Below are 19,027 nucleotides of genomic sequence, written 5' to 3' on the forward strand. Positions count from 1 at the left end.
CCTAGCAACACATAGTCAGGCACCTGCAACACAGCAACTCACATGTTCTGTAAATCAGTGATCAGATATCTAATCCAGAGGCTAGATCACACAGAAAAAAGAACAACTTTACCTTCTGTCCCGATGGTGGTTCTGCTCCGAGCACACAGTAAACAAGCTCACACAGTGGCAGTGCTAGCCGACACGCAGGCACACAGACACACACTGCGCTGTCATTGTGACAGGGCTGGAGGCCAGGAGAGTCAGCTGTCCTGTTTGTGAGGGCATAGCCAGGGACAGGCTGGCCAGCACAGACTCAATAATGAAAGAGCTGATTGATCAGAGCAGTGAGCCAAGGGGAATGATGTAAGCTGTGTGGAAACTGCTCCACTGCAGTGGTGCACTTTCACTCTGGGGTCAGCTGTACATGGGGAGTCAACGACTTTAGAAGTGGAACTATGGGTACCATAAGCATGGGCTCAGATTGTACTAGAATTTGCATGTTTTGTGCCATTGTTAAATGAATTCTGCAGAAACAGGCCCTGGTCTTGTATTTTCCGATACAGCAACACTGCTGATATATCCCAGTTGATATAAGTTTGACCCCGTCAATCTGCACAGTCAATACATTTGCAGTTTCCTCTGTGCATTTTTCATGGTTATACTTTGCATTTCTCATAGTTTGCCATTGTTTTTAAACATGTGCTTTACAGTGCTTACCCATGCTTGACCATGCTTTAACTGTGCTGTATTACACTTTGTTATGTGTGTCTGTGTTTGTGTCTATATAAGAATAAGCACTCACACAAAAAGCCCCATGCACATGATAACTCCTTCATCATGCTTCTGTAACTGCCAGACCTGTAAAACCACTGCCTACTTTAAATATTTGAGATATGACGGTATTTGTTTTATGATTACACATACCTTTTCAGAAATGTGCATGCTAACGTATAATGGAAAAAGGTCACATATTTTCACACTATTTGGCTACAGCTTTCATAAGACCTCTAGAGTTTGCAAGAATCAGCAGGGCCAGATTAACCCCTAGGCTAATAAGGCTACAGCCTTAGGCATTCATTTTGTAGGTCCTCCATTAGCCCTCCATTCCATATTGAAGTAACAGTTGAGCGAGGGTAGCACGGCCATCGGAAATGTTTTGTCTCTTTCGATGTTGCTTTGTACAAATTGACGACATTAGCAGCACGAATTGCAGCACCCTTGTGGTCAGTTAGCAAACTGCTCACTTAGTCTTCAGCCTCCACTAGCTGAACACAGTGGCAGTGACCCATTTTTCAAGCCTTTTCAATCTTGAGTCTGCCTGCGTTTTTATTTCCTTTATTTCAGCAATCGCGCTTGTTTGCTTCATTGTATATAGTGCTATTTATTTATAGTTTATTGCATAGACATTTTACATTCTAAGGATTGTACACTGAGCATCAAAATAAACTTATCACTTGTATTTGAGCATCAAAAGAAATGTTTCACTTATATTTGGATAACATTCACTCTTTTTTAGAGCAGGTACAGTGACTTTTTATTGTGCTCATTAACAACTGACATCACGAAGATGCTGCAAAATTATTTGTCGATCTTGGGCAGGTGTTGTGAATCTTGGTCTCCCAGTTCATGGCCTGTCAATGACAGAGTGTGTCTGGTTATACAGTCTCGCCAGGTTTGAAATTGATAGCTGTGAGCACCCAAGACGACGAGCCACAGTACGCTGCCCTAGTCCAGCCTCCAACATGCCGATTGCACGAAGGCGCTGCTCTCTTGACAAATGTGGCATATTGCTTTGTTTTGGTTTTTTTCTGTGATTTTCTTATTGTTTTTATTCAAGCTTGCAATTCAACAGCTGAAATCAATCTATATCCAGTATCCAGGCAACTGTCTCACTAATTAGGTGATTATGTGCATATGCTTCAGTCATAGTCATGGTCATGAATGCATGATTGAGTGATTAAAAAGGAACCAAATGTCCATCATGTCGTCAATGTCCATCATTTATATACCTTATTTTATTTAAAAAAGAAATGTGTTATAATAGTGATAAGTTTCTTTTGATGCTTGGTATCAATTGTATTTGTAATTATAATTTTGGAACCTTGTGGTCAGACGAATCGATTCTTCAGAAAGCAAGGTCCATTTCCATGTTTTTATTATGTTTATTTTGATATTTTTTAATCTTTATGTTAAGACGCAACAATTACTATAAAAAAACATTTAACAGTTTTTATTTTTATAATCTAAAAAAATAAAATCAACATGATTTTCTAACAACTAAATAGTCGGAAAATGCCATGAACAAAAGTTGTATTCCTATTCCAGCCTAGAGAGACAGTCTAGCCACAGCTGTAAAAATATTTGGGTCAGGAATCAAGATTAGCTGGGAGTGATCATTCAAAAACAGTATGGAAAGTTACATCATCTTATCTACAAAGTCACATTTCTGAGGTCAAAGTACTGATAAACACAGAACAGAACAGTCTCCTGATCAGCTCTCATCAGGAAGCCATGCATTCATTTTCATGCCTGGTAGTTTTGGTTGACGTGTAATTTACTCTGATGACGTCGGATAAAGTGCATGAATCAAAATATATAACCAAATCAATTCAATGACATTTGCAACACTGTAGACATTGAAAAAAACCACACGTAGCTCTGTAGAGCTTACCAGAGTTATGGACGGTCGTACCATTCGTATATAAGGGACGGTGAACACTCGGGTTTAAAGGGAGCGAGCTGATGACGTTTTACTCTGTTTAAAGCTAATGAAGGATGGAGTCAATTGCAGATAATTGATGCTGTATGCAGTACGACATCAGCGCACGGAATTCATTGCTAAACCTTGAATGGCTTTCAACGCGCACGTTCGCGACTAACACGATATTCTATTTTACTAATGCAGTTCCTGTAAACAATAATTGAGCGCTGCCTGTTCGCCAATGCTCTAAAACTTCCATCTTTTGTCACCTTTAAAAAAATATTAAAACTATTATTTTCTATATAGCTCTATTTTCAAAAGCAGTACAGCATACCAAATATAACTACATTTGGACCCGATAGCTAACAATTTTGTAATACAGATAAATGCCTTACACAGCACTCCTGTATTACAATTGTCTTCATGGTGGGGAGGAGGGTAGGGTCATATTAAAAGCATATTTAAGAATGAGATGACAGATGCATTGGACCAATTAAAATATGATTTATATTTTCAAAGGCTTTTCTCATTTCCTGAAGTAGCTACTACAGGCACCGGCTCGGTGCAAGCACAGCGAGGGAAGGTTAAATATAAACATCCTGGTTGTCAGAACAACAACAACAACAACAACAACAAAAACAACAATTTAATAATTAAAATACAATAATAATAAATATAATGCATAAAGCACGTCATGTACCAACCACTGAGAGATCCCAGTTGGCGCCGCAGTGTAGGTCTGTGTAATCCAGCCACAGTCTTCACAAACCCGTCACCTCAACCTGAAATACGTAAAAGGATGAAACGAAATTAAAGACCCCCCGAAGATATAAAACAATAGCAATGCCAGCCAAATCTAGTGTCGACACAGCCCCACAACAGGGAAGAATAGCGACGGTCACCGGCACATTCTATCCCGCTCATACCGGGTTACAGGTAGGCGGAGAAGCGGCTGTTCTTTAAGCAGGGCTACCGCTTACATACAGTGGTGCTGGGAGGAAGCTTGTTTGCTCGGACTGATGGTGTGTTTGTTTACCAGGCGTTGAAGGCTGTATACTGTATAGTACCAAGAGCGCGCACCTGCTATGATTCTATGCTACCTTAATGCAAGGCTATGCGCATAACAGGTTATTCTGCGTTCTGGCATCTACAAGATGCATCCTATTCCACGGACAATCTTGGAAAGGTGCAGTTAGTTTATGAGGAGGATAAAACAAGCAAACAAAATATGTTTAGAATGATATGCGGAAACAAAGAGATGAATACATCTTGCGCACTTTCTAAAATCAATTAAAAAAAAAAAAAAAACTTGAATAAATGTAGAAGTCCTTAGGGTGATGAAATGCCAGCTAAAATCTGTAGAAAGGATTTCCTTTGATGAAGAAACATTAAAGCAGATGGAGAATCATTTGAAAGGGTTTGTTCCTGGTTCTGTTTTTTTTTTTTTTGTTTGTTTGTTTGTTTTTCTAGATCTCCCAAACAAGATACACTTTTCTACAAAATGAAATGTTTGTGGGTTTGTAGGTTTTCCCCCAGAAAAAAAAAAAATTAAAACAAAATCTGTCAAGGTGGTCTGCCTTACTATGTGTTCTTATACACTTAGATTTGAAATATCCATGTAAAACCAAGAGCAGTATATATTCCGGTGGTCTCCCTTTACTGTGTGTTCTATACACTTATATGTTCTTATGTGTTCTATACAAATATTTCAAATACACTACATATGAAAAGCTGTTGTTGTTTCTTCCTGGTACCTAATCACTTATTTTACATTGTAGGTCAGACTCATTGCAATCTTATGACTTACAGCAGAGGTACCAGCATCCTGCAGTTGATTAAAAAAAATCTTGAACTTCCTGATTTAACATAGAAAAAGACAAGTGACAAGAACTCAGATATTCCCAGGACAATAAAAGTAAATAATAATGCTAAAAAACGACAGGAAAGACAACTGATTTGAAAGCATTAGATAGCAACATGAAGGTATCGAATCCAGAAGTGCAGGGTGGCTGGGAGGAAAGCCACAATGAGAGACATGTAGTCTACTATCATCAGACATCTGGAGAGACACGTTCTCCACTATCATCAGACATCTGGAGAGACATGTACTCCACTATCATCAGACATCTGGAGAGACACGTTCTCCACTATCATCAGACATCTGGAGAGACATGTACTCCACTATCATCAGACATCTGGAGAGACACGTACTCCACTATCATCAGACATCTGGAGAGACACGTATTCCACTATCATCAGACATCTGGAGAGACATGTACTCCACTATCATCAGACATCTGAAGAGACATGTACTCTACTATCATCAGACATCTGGAGAGACACGTACTCCACTATCATCAGACATCTGAAGAGACATGTACTCCACTATCATCAGACAATGAGAGACACGTACTCCACTATCATCAGACAATGAGAGACACATACTCCACTAACATCAAACAGTGAAAGACAAGATAGAGTGACTGACCACTACTCACAAAGAGAACCTTATTCTTCTTTTAATAAATAAATTTCATGAAACAGTTCTAGACAGCTGTTGGCTTACTTTTTTTTTGTAAGCAATGTAGAGTCACAATGATGGGGAGCAATCCTATAACACTCTTGTGATCTGCAGCTGGTGTGCAATGATTTTTTTTTGTGGGAATATCTGTGCTGAGTGCTTTGAAAAGCAGAACTTCAAGACAATACCTATGTAACACTTTCTGGAGACTATGTTGTTCAGAAAGTAGAGAGGAAGCCGACATGGTCAGGTGATGTTTTTACATGCCAAAAAGGCATAGGCAGAATAACAAGCACAATATCATAGGCAGAAGAACAAGCACAAGACCATTCGTAAAGGAGTAAGTCAGCCCTCGTTATTACAAGCCCATTTCACTTCAAAGATTGCAGGGTGTGTGGATTGAGTTTGCAAGAGAAAGGAATTTCTCTCTATTTGAAACCACTCAAGTGCAGGAATTCTGTTAACAATTTGAATTATTTTTTAGTTGTTACTTTTTTGTAAAGGCATGTCTAGAACAAGGGACACATTGAACAGGTTAAGGTGTCTGTGACGTGTGTAAAGGCATAGCAAAGTGTAGACACAGGAAAAAAGAACAGAACGATAAATGTAATGTGCAGCCTTTATAAAAGCTTCCCATGGCATTTTTGCACTTTTACCATGCTTCATTACACTTTGCTATGCTTTTATTAGGGTCCATTTTTCCAAGCAGTAATAGCATGGGAGACTGTATACTGCAACAGCGGAGCCTGTGATTGTGAAGTCCCTGCATTGTGCAGGTGTTGTGTTGAGTTTGCTATGCAGAAGGTATTTTGGCACCTTGTAAAGATTAGATCATTTCTGTTCAGTGTTAAGCTGCTGTGGTAGAGTGTCATCTTTTTCAATGTCAGATTATTAACAAAGTTAATTCACAGCTTTTTCATCAGCGAACATATGGTTTAAAATATTTACAGCAAAGTGTAATAAACCACAGTGAAGGCATGTTGAAGCACATCAAAGAATGGTAAAGAAGTTTTTAAGCGTAATTTTTAAAACAAATGGTAAGTGTATAGTATAACTTTGGAAAAAAGCATGTGAAAACTGCAAAATTACAAAGCACATTACTGTGGTAAACTTTTATAAGGGGAACCCCTTTGCAGTAGCCACTGTTTTGTGTTCTCGTGGTAAAATGCAGATACAATATAGCTGTCTAGAATGGAGACACATAGTGGAGGCTCATATACATTACACGAGAAGTAAGACTACACAATACAATACAGTACAGTGTTTAACTTACTGACTATGAGAACACCCAAAACAGCTTGTTCCATTTATTACTGATCACACAGGGTATCTACCAGAACAAGTCTCACTTTGTATTAGCATTATGTTGTTTCTCAATCATGTAGAAAAGAGCAGGGTATCCACACAGCCCTCATGTAAAATAGTATGTCTTGATTTTAAATACACATGAATTTATAGCCATATCTGCTGAGATCTAGGTTACTGATACAAAACAGAAAAGTATGAGACACAGGTAACAAGTATAACAAGCGTTCCCTTGAATTTGAGAGTGCTCGACCTGTCTAGTAACCCATTCACCAGTTTTAATGTTAGCACAGACGTTTTCCCCCACCTCATGGATCTGGATCTCTCGCACTCAGGTCCAAAGGATGGGCTGCACTGGATGATGAGAAATCACTCTTTTTTAACCGGTGTGAAGACACTGTCTTTAAATGGCACCCGCATTTCAACACCTGGGATCTTCCCTGTGATAGAAAGCTTTGCTAGCTCTTTAGAAGTTCTCCACCTAAACGATTTACATGTAGATACAGTGGATAACATCTTAAAGAATGTCTGCCTCTCTTTACCTAAACTCCAGATCCTCAGCCTGCGAGGAGATAACCTTAGCGCTCTCCAGGACAGGCTCTTTGAATGCTGTTTGCTGGTGAACCTTTTGGATTTATCAGACAATCAACTGAAAAGCGTGTCAGGTTTCTCTTTCAGAGGTATGGACAGCTTACGTGTCCTGTACTTGTCCCACAAGCAGCTGGTCACTGTTCCCAATGCCAACCAGAGCATCAGCAACCTAGAATATTTGGACTTCAGCTACAATCAGATCGATCATCTACAGAGCTGGGATTTCAACGACTTGACCAGGCTTAAGCATCTCATCCTGGTGGGGAACAAAATATCGACAATCACGGGTTCTCTGTTTGGGTCCTTGGTCAACCTACAGGAGCTGAAGCTTGGTATTAACCTGATCCTGTCCATCCCGGAGCCATTGTCAGGCAGCCTGCATAAACTTGAGATCCTGGAACTGCGATCCAACAAGCTGAGCACCATCAAGAAAGGCACCTTTCAGAACCTGGGTTCCCTTAAATCCCTCAACCTAGTGGACAATCAGATAGCTGACATTGAGGAGGGGGCTTTTAAAGGGTTAGTCCAGCTGAGAGTGTTGCTACTGGGAAGCAACAAGCTTACCAGAGACACTTTTACAAGAGAGAATGTCTTGACAGGCATGCCTTCCCTCACTCAACTTCAGCTCTTTGATAACTACTTGGAGTATGAGAGCAACGCAGTACTAAAGACCCCTCCTTTCAAAGCCCTGAAGTCTTTGATCTACCTTGCCATTAATAGCCAAGGTCACAATGGCCTCGTCCATCTGCCTTCCAATTTTCTGGAAGGGTTAAGCTCCCTCAAAGAACTACATGCTGGCAACCTGAACTTGGACTTTATACACCCTAGTACCTTCAACCACACTCCCCAGATGTCCTTCCTTAACATTAGCAAAAATGCCTTCAGTTCTGTTGACCCAAAAACCTTCCAGACGATGCCTAACCTCACAGAATTCATCTTGAGCTAGGCCCGTCTGCCATCATTTGATTTTCTGGCCCAGGCCAACCTTTCCAAGCTTAAGTTCCTGCGAGCGAGGGGCAATGAGGTTTCTGTGGTCAACAAGACTTTGATCCTCTCCCTCCCTGCACTCAAGTACCTGGACCTGCAGCAGAACCCGTTCACCTTTGGCTGTGAGAACGCCTGGTTCCTTAACTGGTCCAGGCAGGACCACTACACACAGGTTATCTACCTGAACAAATATTCCTGTGGATACCTGGACAATCTCAGAGAAATGAAGTTAGAGGACTTGAGGATAGAGTCTTGCACTGTGGACCGTGGCAGTTTGTATGACACAATGACAGCTCAGATAGCACGCCCTGAAATGTCAAACAATAACTATATTCAGTGAACTCACAGCGCTGTTAGTGCAAAGCCGCTTTGGATTCAGTGAGAGACACTATACAAGACAGCACAGTATTGTCAGTGCTAGTGCTTTACTCTTAATACTCACAGGGGGGAGCTCTTGCACTGGATAAAAGCCACAATACCTGAGCTTCTGCAACCTGAATATTTAACACTGCTGTGTGGGAAATGATGGAGAAGGGATCTCAGAGTACAAGAAACATAAAAATGAAAAAGAAAAAAAAAGTTTAATTTATTTATTATTTATTGCTGTTTGGCAAGTTTTGTTGTTGCAGTCAATATTCTTCTGTGAATTCTACTCTGTTATAAACCATTAGGCCTACTAGGATTTTAACATAAAGGTTAAGAAACTGCTTTTTTTTTTTTTTGGGGGGGGGGGGGTAGTCAAACAAAGTGAGACAAGCAAATCTTATATAAAAAGAAGCACACACATTGATCCCCACCCCCTGTGCTTCCATTACTCTTCAGAAAACCTTTCTTTGCTTTCACCAAAACTCTGCGTTGCACTTTGTGCTGACATCCTTCACAGGAACTGGTGAGGTAATCAGGTCAGCTGACGACTGTTCTGAACCTGGGAAAGGGAATCTAATAAGAGCTGTTTCCCTTTGCAACCACCTTCTCAAGGGCCCATTGGTTGCAATCACGGCTGCAGTGTGTGCCCCCACACTGTCTGTGCGTGTTTCATCATGTAGACTCTTGAAACCCCAGTATGATTCACTCTGGAGCTGCACCCAAAAGAGTCTACCGCCTACCCTTTAGCATATTTCATCACCATTCCCAGATGATGTGCCAGCTCTCACTTCCATATTTAAAGAAGTATACATATATATCACCATGTCTTGAGGAATATTTTCTGAGTAGACTCCAGACAGAACTCTCAAAGAGCCACACACAGGGCTGTGAACATGGGGCTGAATGCATTTAGACAGTGGTAACCAGGACATGTTGGGCATGGCTGTTCCATTGTAATCCACTTTGAAGCTTTTTTACAATCACCTGGCGATTTATCCTCCCAAGCAGGGCTCTCACACGTCTCAGAGTCTATGCTGCAGTCTTCCCTCTGTATGTGAATACAACACTCTCATTCCAGGTATGTTGTCATCTTACATTCTTCTCACACACGATTAAAAGACAAAAAACTTTGCTTGGATTACTTCAGCTTAGAGTATGTTGCAAAGTTTGCAAACTTTGTTTTAGATAAAAGATTGGTTTGGGTCGAGGAGGACACGTTCACCTATGATCTGCTTATCAATGATTAACTTCAAATGCCTCGAAGTAGTTACTATCCAAATGCACATTTAGCCATGCAGGAGAAATTCACGCAGACACTGTGTAAAAGTGAATAAAAGGGCTACTCTTGAGGATTCAATTTGTTAACACTCTTTTTAACTTGTACAATCAATCGATTGTTTTTTTAATCAATTAAAACCACTACTATTAAAAAACCACTACTTTTAATCAATTAAAACCACTATTAAAACCAGGTATATATTTTATGGTTCACATGTAAAATCAGTACATCTATGGATTAACCAGTACTTGTGTAGATTAACCAGCTCAGCGGACAATCTATAAAATATATGTGCAGATTTATCTAAGGAGACAGGATTTAATGTTACAGCATTTGAAGCACATTTGGAAATAAAGTAATGTCATGGAGCGTAATGGCAAAAAAACAAATAAATACAAAAATAAGGATTTCTCTAAGATCTGTTACGCATTTGGGTAAAATAACTAATTTATTATTTATTTTTCTTAAACTCCAGTTTCAGGATTTTTTTGGTATTATTTGATGAATCTTTTTAAACTTCACTGCATCCCTTCTTGCATTATTATTATTATTATTATTATTATTATTATTATTATTATTATTATTATTATTATTATTATTAATATACGTATTATGCAGAGACCGTGTATTAATGTTTTGTGCTATATTCAGACATGATTAGAGACAGATTTCTGTTTTTATTTCTAACCATTTTATCCCCCTTGTCTTTTGCTTTATGTGTGCTGCGGCACTGTGCTGTCCTGTCCTGTCCTGTCCTGTCCTGTTCTGTCCTGTTCTGTCATGTCTTTTTGTGCAGACCTTTTGTTTTGGCCTTTGTGCCTTTTCATTTGTTAATGTGTTTTGTTTGCTTCGTGTTTGTATTTGCAAATAAAGTGTGCATTTGCTCATGAAACTGCAGCTTCTGTGTTGAAAGTCTCTCTCCCTGCCAATAGCATCCTGGCCGCGACATTGCCCTGTCACAGATACCTAATAGTTTTGTTTCTTCTTTGCATTAGGAGCCAAACACGGATACTGAACACAAGCAAACGTTCTCTGCAGTTTTCCTGGTCGTTCTGTCTGCTGCCTGCCAGCTCTCTCAGCTTGGGGCCTGGGTTCAGTCAGAGGAACCAAGGGGTCTGCAGATATTCATTGGTTTTGGTTGGTGCAACAACATGGGCGCCCCTAAAGGCAGTGTGAGCGGGATCCACTTCCTCTTCCTAGCCTCACTAGTGTATGATTTAGTGCTGATATTGCCAACGTCAGGCTTCTCCCTGATGAACTGCACTGTTCATAGTTCCCCAAATGCCACAAACCTGAAGGTGCGCTGCTTTAATAAGAAATTCTACCACGTGCCAACTGATAAGCCTGCCAAAACAAGGCTCCTGGATATATCAGGGAACCTCATCTCAGAGCTACGGAGAGGAGATTTCACAAACCTGATGTATATGAGGGAGCTGAACATATCTCACAATCAGATCCACCACATAGATGAAGGCACCTTCAGGGACCTGGTCGCTCTGAAAGAGCTCAATCTGGCAGAGAATAATTTGAGCATCCTGTGCGGGAGATTGTTTGAGGGTCTGAAGAACCTGACTGTGTTGCAGCTGGGAGGGAATCGCATACAAGAGATCCAACAATCAACCTTCCAGCCCCTGGTCAATGTCAAGGTTGTGAACTTGAGCTTCAATGCACTTCACCAACCACAGAGAGTCCAGCCCGTGTTCAGAGCATCTGGTTTGGAGAGGCTCTATGTTGGAGGCAATCAATTTCAAAGTTTTAACACCGAAGATTTTGTTAAAGCTCCCGTACACTTGAAAGCGCTCGACATGTCCTACAACCCTTTTACACATTTTAATATTGCAAGCGACATCTTTCCAGGGCTCATGGTTTTGAACCTGTCTTATTCAGGTTCACAGAATGGGCTACGCTGGGAGTTAAGGAACAAAACGTTTGTAAAGGGAGTGAAGGAACTGTATTTGAATGGCTTTCACATGACAATACAAGGGATTTTATCAGTGATAAAAAACTTCACCAATTCGTCACTGGAAGATCTACAGCTTAATAACTTAAACTTCAGCCAAGCTGTTCATATTTTGAAAGACATCTGCCTCTTGCTCCCTAAACTAAAGAGTCTCAGCCTTCAAGGTAACAGCATATCCATTCTCGAGGACAGTACGTTTGTCAATTGCTCCTCGCCAAACCATTTGGATTTATCGAGGAATAGTTTGAGGAACCTATCAGATATGTCTTTCAGAGCCATGCCCCAGTTGCATCTCCTAGTACTGTCCTATAACCAGCTGAACACCGTCCCCAATGCAACCCAGAACCTCACCAGCCTGGTAACCTTGGACCTCAGCTACAACCTTATTGAGACGCTACAGAGCTATGATTTCAAAGGCTTGAGAAGGCTGAGCTGCCTCAATCTGAGAGGGAACTACATCATCATACTCAACAAATTGTTATTCACCGACCTAGTGAACCTGCAAGACCTGAAGCTTCACAACAATCTGATCCTGGATATCCCGGAGCCACTGGCACCTAGCTTGCGTAACCTGAAGACCCTGAATCTAGGGGTCAACAAGCTGAGTATCATCAAGAATGCCACCTTCCTTAACTTGAATTCACTGAGGATTCTTTACATGTCAACCAACCAGATTTCAGTCATTGAGGAGGGGGCTTTCAGTGGGCTGACGAAGCTCAGAACGTTGCACCTGGGGAACAATAAGCTGACCAAGAACACTTTCAGAGGAGAGAATGTCTTCACAGGGATGCCTACCCTAAAGATTTTGATGCTGTATAACAACCACATTAACTATGAGAAGTCAGATGAGCTAGAGCACCCTCCTTTCGTTGCTCTGAAGTCCCTGACTCACCTATCCTTCAACAGTCAGGGTCCCAAGGGTATATTGCATTTGCCTTCTAACTTTCTGAAGGAGCTGTCTTTACTCAGGATACTGTATGCTGGCAGCCTGAGCCTGAGTTCTCTTCATCCAGATACATTCAGCTACACACCTCTTTTAACTTACATAGACCTCAACAGTAACCCACTCGCTTTTATTGACCCTAGAATCTTCCAGAACATGTCAGCCCTGGAAATATTGTACCTGGACAAAATGCGTCTGCAGTCACTGGATTTCCTGATTAATGCCAACCTCACCAAGGTCAAGTTCCTATCAGCAATGGAAAACGAGTTTAACACACTAAACAAGTCTCATATCCAGTCCCTCCCCTCCCTAAAGCTGCTCAAACTATCTCTGAACCCCTTCACCTGCGGCTGTGTCAATGCCTGGTTCCAGAACTGGTCCCTGCAGGACACTAACACCCAGGTCCTGGACTTATATCAGCTCTCCTGTGGGTACCCTCCAACCCTGCGCAACAGCAGACTGGCTGATTTCAAGTTTGACTCCTGCGCTCTTGACCTGGAGTTTATCTTTTTTGTCTCAACTTCCACCCTTGTGACTCTAACCATGGTGACCTCCTTCATTTACCACTTCCTCCGCTGGCAGGTTGTCTATGCCTACCATCTCTTCCAAGCATTCTTATATGACAGGAAGCAGAAGCCGTCCCGACGTTACGAGTTTGATGCCTTTGTTTCGTACAACGCTCACGATGAGCCTTGGGTCCTGAGGGAGCTGCTGCCCAACCTGGAGCAGGGCCGTGGCTGGAAGCTGTGTCTGCACCATCGAGACTTTCAGCCCGGCAAGCCCATAATTGACAACATCGTGGACAACATCTACAAGAGCCGCAAGACCCTTTGCATCATCAGCCGCCACTACCTGGAGAGCGAGTGGTGCTCCAGGGAGATCCAGGTGGCCAGCTTCCGTCTCTTTGACGAGCAGAAGGATGTGCTGGTCCTGGTGTTCCTGGAGGACATCCCTGACTGCCAGCTCTCCCCCTACCACAGGATGAGGAAGCTGGTGAAAAAGAAGACCTACCTGAACTGGCCCAAATGTGAGGAAGAAACCAGGCTGTTCTGGCACAAGCTGAACACAGCACTGGAGACCCGAGAAGAACCTGATGAAGAAAATCCAATTCTAACTGGCTTAGAGACTCCTGACTGAAACTTTATGCTTTATGCTGTTATAGTTAAATAAGACTCCCATTGCAAAGCAGTTTGAGCCATTGCTAGCTTTTAATAAAACACACCTAACACACCTAACACCTAACATCAAGCCGCGGCTGTGAGTCTATTTACTCCGAAGCTCTCCATGTGGAGCTCATTCAACATTCAAACTCTCCACTCTGCACATCTACTTACTGTCTGCATCTGCTGTTCTGTGTCCTGGCATTCCTGTTACAGGGATCTGGGTCTACATTCAGCTCTGCATTGTTCACTGTTTGTTTCTCACCTGGCCCCGCTGTTCAAGAAAACTGTGACTCAAATCCCAGTAACTTTTGACCTACTGGAGGCAGGGCAGGTGACTATGTTATCAGGCCGCGGCTAGGAGGCTATTTACACCAAAGTTCACCACGGTGCTCCTCTGTGCTCGTCCGTGCCTGTACTGCCTTGTCCTCCACCACCCAGCTTTGTTTCTGACGGTTTCTATCCAATCTGGTCTGATAAGTACCTGCTACGGAACCAACAGCCAACAACCAATTTAGTATCTTTCTTTCTGTCTTCCCCCGCACCCTACCTAAATTACTCCTACTCCCCTCACCCCTTGCTTTTGGTATAGACCCTTAATCCTTTTTTTCCCACCCTCCCATACACTCTGGTCACCATTTCTCTCTGGTACTTGCTCCCTCCTACTGGACCCCTACCCCTCCTCCCCCAATAACTACCACATTCCCCTCTTTTGAGTACCAACTTCCTTCTTTGCCTCCCCTCACCGCACTATCTTTCTCATCATCTATCATCCCCCCGGCCCCCCCTCCTCATTATTTGACCATCTTGATTGCCTCCTCTCCTCCCGCCTCCCTCTCCCCCCACCCTTTCATTATCCTAAGAGATTCCAACCTTGCTTCTGCCCTTTTCCCTCTCACCAACTCGCAGACACAGAGGTGGAAGACTGCTGCTCAGCACGGCTGGAAGCTGTTATTTAAGTATAAAAAAACAAGCAAAAGAGACCAAACAAAACACACAAAATAAAATAATTCACTCAAGCAGTGCTAACACAGTGCAGCGTCAGGGAGCACAGCCAGTTGCCCCCAGTCCTTTCCTTAAATAAACAAGCCAGACTCAAACCTCTGGCTCCTCTTATATACCATGTGGTCAGGGCTGATTGACAATCAGATCAATCAATCAGCACCTGGCCACGTTCTGCACATGGACTTGGCAGGGATAGGGTTTAACCCCGTCCCTGCCAAATGTACATTCAAACTAAACCAGCTTTAATAAAAAAAAACACACCTTCCCCTATAGCAGATCTTTCAAAACACTGCGTCTAAAACAGGAAGTGAGAGTCATTTGCATCTTTAGAGGAAACTAGACTTGCAACATGTCCTGTGGCAGGAGTTGGTCATGCATTTGTCTGAGTGCTTCTTTAAAGTGTTTTGACGTGTTAAAGTATGACAGAACTCTCCAAGCAAGGCATCCATTCCTCTTTAGAGTGCTTCCAAATGACATTTAAACACAGTAGCATTCTTATTCCCATAAATACTAACCTTTTGCATTTGGATTATGAGGATTTTTTTTCATTCCTTATTTCTTGTGTTTGCTGTGATGGTGTGAGTCTCTTGCCAGCTTGTCATTGGAAATTAGAATGGGTTTTCAATTCACTTATCTGGATAAATAAAGGGTTTCATTGACTGACTGGTATGTCTGTGGTCAGTCAACACAGAAATACAGGCAGTATAAAGAAATCCATTTGTTTTTAGAGCTTGTTTAATAATGAACATGTTATAAGGTTACAAGCTGCTCTTCTCAGATCTTAGGGATCTGTTTTCACTGAATGAATTGATTAGAACATTATTACTTCACCTGATCAATAGACAGGAGAATTTCATGTCTGTCTGAGACAATGGAGTGATTACAGGGGGAAACATGATAGGACAGAGGTACAGGGTTTGGATTAAGCATATGATTGTACTTTTCTTACATCGCTGTGGAATGCCACACATGTGTTTTCATCTTCCTAATTGCGTAGCTTCCATAATATTGAAGAAATTACCAATGATTTCAGAAATGGGGATCGACCCCCTTACTGGTAAACAGAAAAAAGGACCAGTCTTTTTACATACCGTTAAAGAAAAATGGATGGCAATTTTTGAAAATATAAAGTTTTTATATATATATAATATATATATTATAATATATATGATATATATATATATTATATATATATATATATATATATATATATTTTTTTTTTTTTTCAATATATTCCACAGGTCCACAGTGCAAGACTCTATCCTCAAGTCCTCTAACTTCATTCCTCTGAGATTGTCTGGGTAAGAGTTACCATCATGGTAAGAGTCACAACGGTGGAGGACACAATAAAGCATATTAAATCGTAGTCCAGTTTGCAAGAGTCTAGATTGAAATCTACAAGTTTCAATCCTGTGTAGTTAGCTGGGTAGTTGCAGGTAGTGTAATAGAAGTTGAGAACTTGAGTGATAGAGTACTGCAGCGACCAGTTTTGGAACCAAGCCTTTTCACAGCTGCAGATGAAGGGATTGTTTTTCAAGTTGAGGAGCCTGAGGAGGGGAAGGGCCTTAATGTGGTCCACATTGACCACAGTGAAGTGATTGCCCGTGGCTGAAAGGAATTTGAGCCTGGTGAGGTTTGCATGAACCAAGAACTCCAGGGACAGCAGATGGGCTTCATTCAAGTGGATTATCGATAGTTTTGGCACTGTGAGAAATATTTGGGATCTAGTGCTTTGAACATGGTGTTACTGAGGTCCAAATAAGTCAAATTGGGGGTGTGGCTGAAGGTTTTAGGGTGCACAAAGTCAATGTTTTGGTGGCCAGCATGGAGTTCTCTGAGAGAGCTAAGCCCTTTCAGAAAGTTTGATGGAATCCTAACAAGGCAGTTGGGACATTGGCTATTGATTGAGAGGTACATGAAAGATTTGAGAGTTGTAAATGGAGGTCGCTTTCGCTCATCTGAGCTCTTGTAACAAAGATTGCAGTCAAAGAGTTTAAGTAACTTTAGTAAGGACATTCCTGCAAACACATCTCCCTCTTTGAGAGATTTCCACTTCAGCAGGTTTTTCCCTGGTTGCAGAGATGTACAATTGCTTAAGTCTTTGAAAGCACCAACATCAAATTTGGAAACATGATTACCAACCACATCAAGATATTTCAAAGAATGCATGTTTTGGAAGATGTCATTACTGATGCAGTCCAGCTTGTTGAATTTTATATCTAGGGATCTCAGATGTCGTAGAGTGGTTGACCATGAGCCTGTAATTTCCTGGATGTTGTTTATTTTAACCCTGAGCTCCTCCAGGTTAGCCAAGTCCTCAAAGTGTGCACTGTTCATTACATTGATATTGTTTCCTTCCAAGATGAAAACTTTCAACCTCACTAATGTGGAGAAGCCTCTGGGCTGCAACTTGCCAATGCGATTGAAGCCAAGGTCCAGAGTTTGCAATGTTTGGATATTCTGGATAACACTGAGAACATCTGAAAGATGATTGTGAGCCAGGGACAGATAATGCAAATGATGCATGCCTTTGAACAAGGACTCTGGTGGATATTTCAGACCCTTCCATGATAGATCTAAATGGTTCACCATTGAGCAATAAACAAATGGATTGTACTAGATAGTAAAATTATTCTCTTTAGGGCCAAGAGTCTGTACTTTGGGCAGCAAGCGGCAGACATTACTTAAGAACATTTTATCTTCTGTCAATTGTAAATCATCGAGTTGGAGATCTTTCAATGAGGAGATAGCAAAGCTTTTTATTATCCCTGATAATATTTCAGGTTTTGCTGTGTGAAAACCACTCAGTGAAGATTCTTAACACTATGCAGAAAAGACTTGTTTGTAACCACCCAGTCCAGTCCTTCTTCTGAATCCAAGAGTTTCAAAGAGACAATGCAGGGAAAGATGTTTGTTGTAAAGTTAAAGTTTCTGAAAGGGTTCAAAGACAGGTCGAGCACTTTCAGTCTTAAGGAAACATTTGAAAAATCTTCAGTTTTGAAACTTGTGAAGTTGTTCTATCTAAGATACAGCTGCTCCAAGTTAGAGGCTCTGAACACAGTCTGGAATCTTTCTATTTGAAGCAATGCATTTGCACTCAAGTCCAAGACCTTGATGTTGTTCATAAACCCAAAAGGTGTAGGTCTCAATCTTTTGTATGTGGTCGCCGCCCAACTGAAACTCAGTGAGGTTTTCCAAACCCTCGAACAGGCCCTCTGTGAGCGTGCTCAAGTGGTTCTGGGAGAGATTCAGCACCTGCAGCTCAGTCAGGTCTTTGAAAGCATGCCTGTCTATGTGACGAATTTGGTTGTTAGATGCATTCAAGCCCTTGAGGTACATTAGGTTTCTGAAATCCCTTGTCGTAGCTGGGATATATTGTTCCATGAAATATCCAAGAACTTGGTGTTGTAAGAGATATCTGGAGGTATGCGGTAGAAGTTTCTACGGAAACAGAGCAGTTTCAGACCGGAGAATATCAGGGAACTGTGGGCTGTGCAGTTCCTGAGTGAATAGCCTGACGTTGGCACAAACTGCACCCAGCAATTAAGGAGATCAGAAAGATGAAGTAAGTCCCAACCATTTTTTTAAGCTCCTCTGTTTTGTTTTTCCTTTAACAAAGATGAGTCCTAAAGGGATTAGCAGCTTTTGGCAGCAGCAGAATGAGAAATCTGCTGGTGATAGCTAAGGGTCTTTCAGAAGCGGTTCCTTAGCCTTTCACATCTGGGAGGAAAATCAAAGGATGTCAGCCTTTATATATACGGGAATCTTCTTATGTTGTAAAAAAAAAAAAAATAAATGCATCATTCAATTATTTTGCTCAACAGAATACAATGTTTTCCAACAGCACTGAGTAGTGAGTTGGAAGTGCTCTCTAATTTTGTAATATTAACAGCCCCATTCATAAGAAAATTGCTTTTCAGTCTAAAGATCATATAGATTAACTCCAGTCGCCCCCCTTCACGTTTGGTATGATTTATGAAAACCTTATGAAAGTCATCAAAATGCAAGAAAAATAAATGTTGCATACCGTACAAAACTACTTTTGAAATTTTAATTAGGAAATCAGAGTTAAGGCTGAGATGTTTCTTACTAGTTCTGTAACACTAACAGCTGGATTATCCTGTGCAAATAGTGTTTTGGTATAAATACCTTAATAAATCTGTCATTCTGTATATATATTGGATGCATAGTTACCTTGACAGAGTTCCAGCCACGAGTGATCTTTCT

General features: G+C 41.3%; 2 protein-coding genes and 1 pseudogene across 2 annotated transcripts; 2 read left to right on the forward strand and 1 right to left on the reverse strand.

Moving 5' to 3' along the window:
• The first annotated feature begins 6,201 nt into the window (after positions 1–6,201).
• LOC121324886 lies at positions 6,202–8,427 on the forward strand (annotated as a pseudogene).
• An 824-nt stretch (positions 8,428–9,251) lies between these two features.
• On the forward strand, positions 9,252–15,784 carry LOC121324931 (toll-like receptor 13). Its single transcript, XM_041267137.1, has 2 exons — positions 9,252–9,531; positions 10,728–15,784. The coding sequence occupies exon 2, from the start codon at positions 10,884–10,886 to the stop codon at positions 13,770–13,772; it is 2,889 nt and encodes a 962-aa protein (XP_041123071.1). The 5' UTR covers positions 9,252–9,531; positions 10,728–10,883; the 3' UTR covers positions 13,773–15,784.
• A 270-nt stretch (positions 15,785–16,054) lies between these two features.
• LOC121324887 (toll-like receptor 13) lies at positions 16,055–18,139 on the reverse strand. Its single transcript, XM_041267091.1, has 3 exons — positions 17,930–18,139; positions 17,612–17,817; positions 16,055–16,524 (listed from the first exon to the last, which is right to left on the reverse strand). The coding sequence occupies exons 1-3, from the start codon at positions 18,137–18,139 to the stop codon at positions 16,080–16,082; spliced, it is 861 nt and encodes a 286-aa protein (XP_041123025.1). The 3' UTR covers positions 16,055–16,079.
• Positions 18,140–19,027: the final 888 nt, after the last annotated feature.

Source organism: Polyodon spathula, chromosome 12 (assembly GCF_017654505.1).
Source record: "Polyodon spathula isolate WHYD16114869_AA chromosome 12, ASM1765450v1, whole genome shotgun sequence".
Taxonomy (NCBI): domain Eukaryota; kingdom Metazoa; phylum Chordata; class Actinopteri; order Acipenseriformes; family Polyodontidae; genus Polyodon; species Polyodon spathula.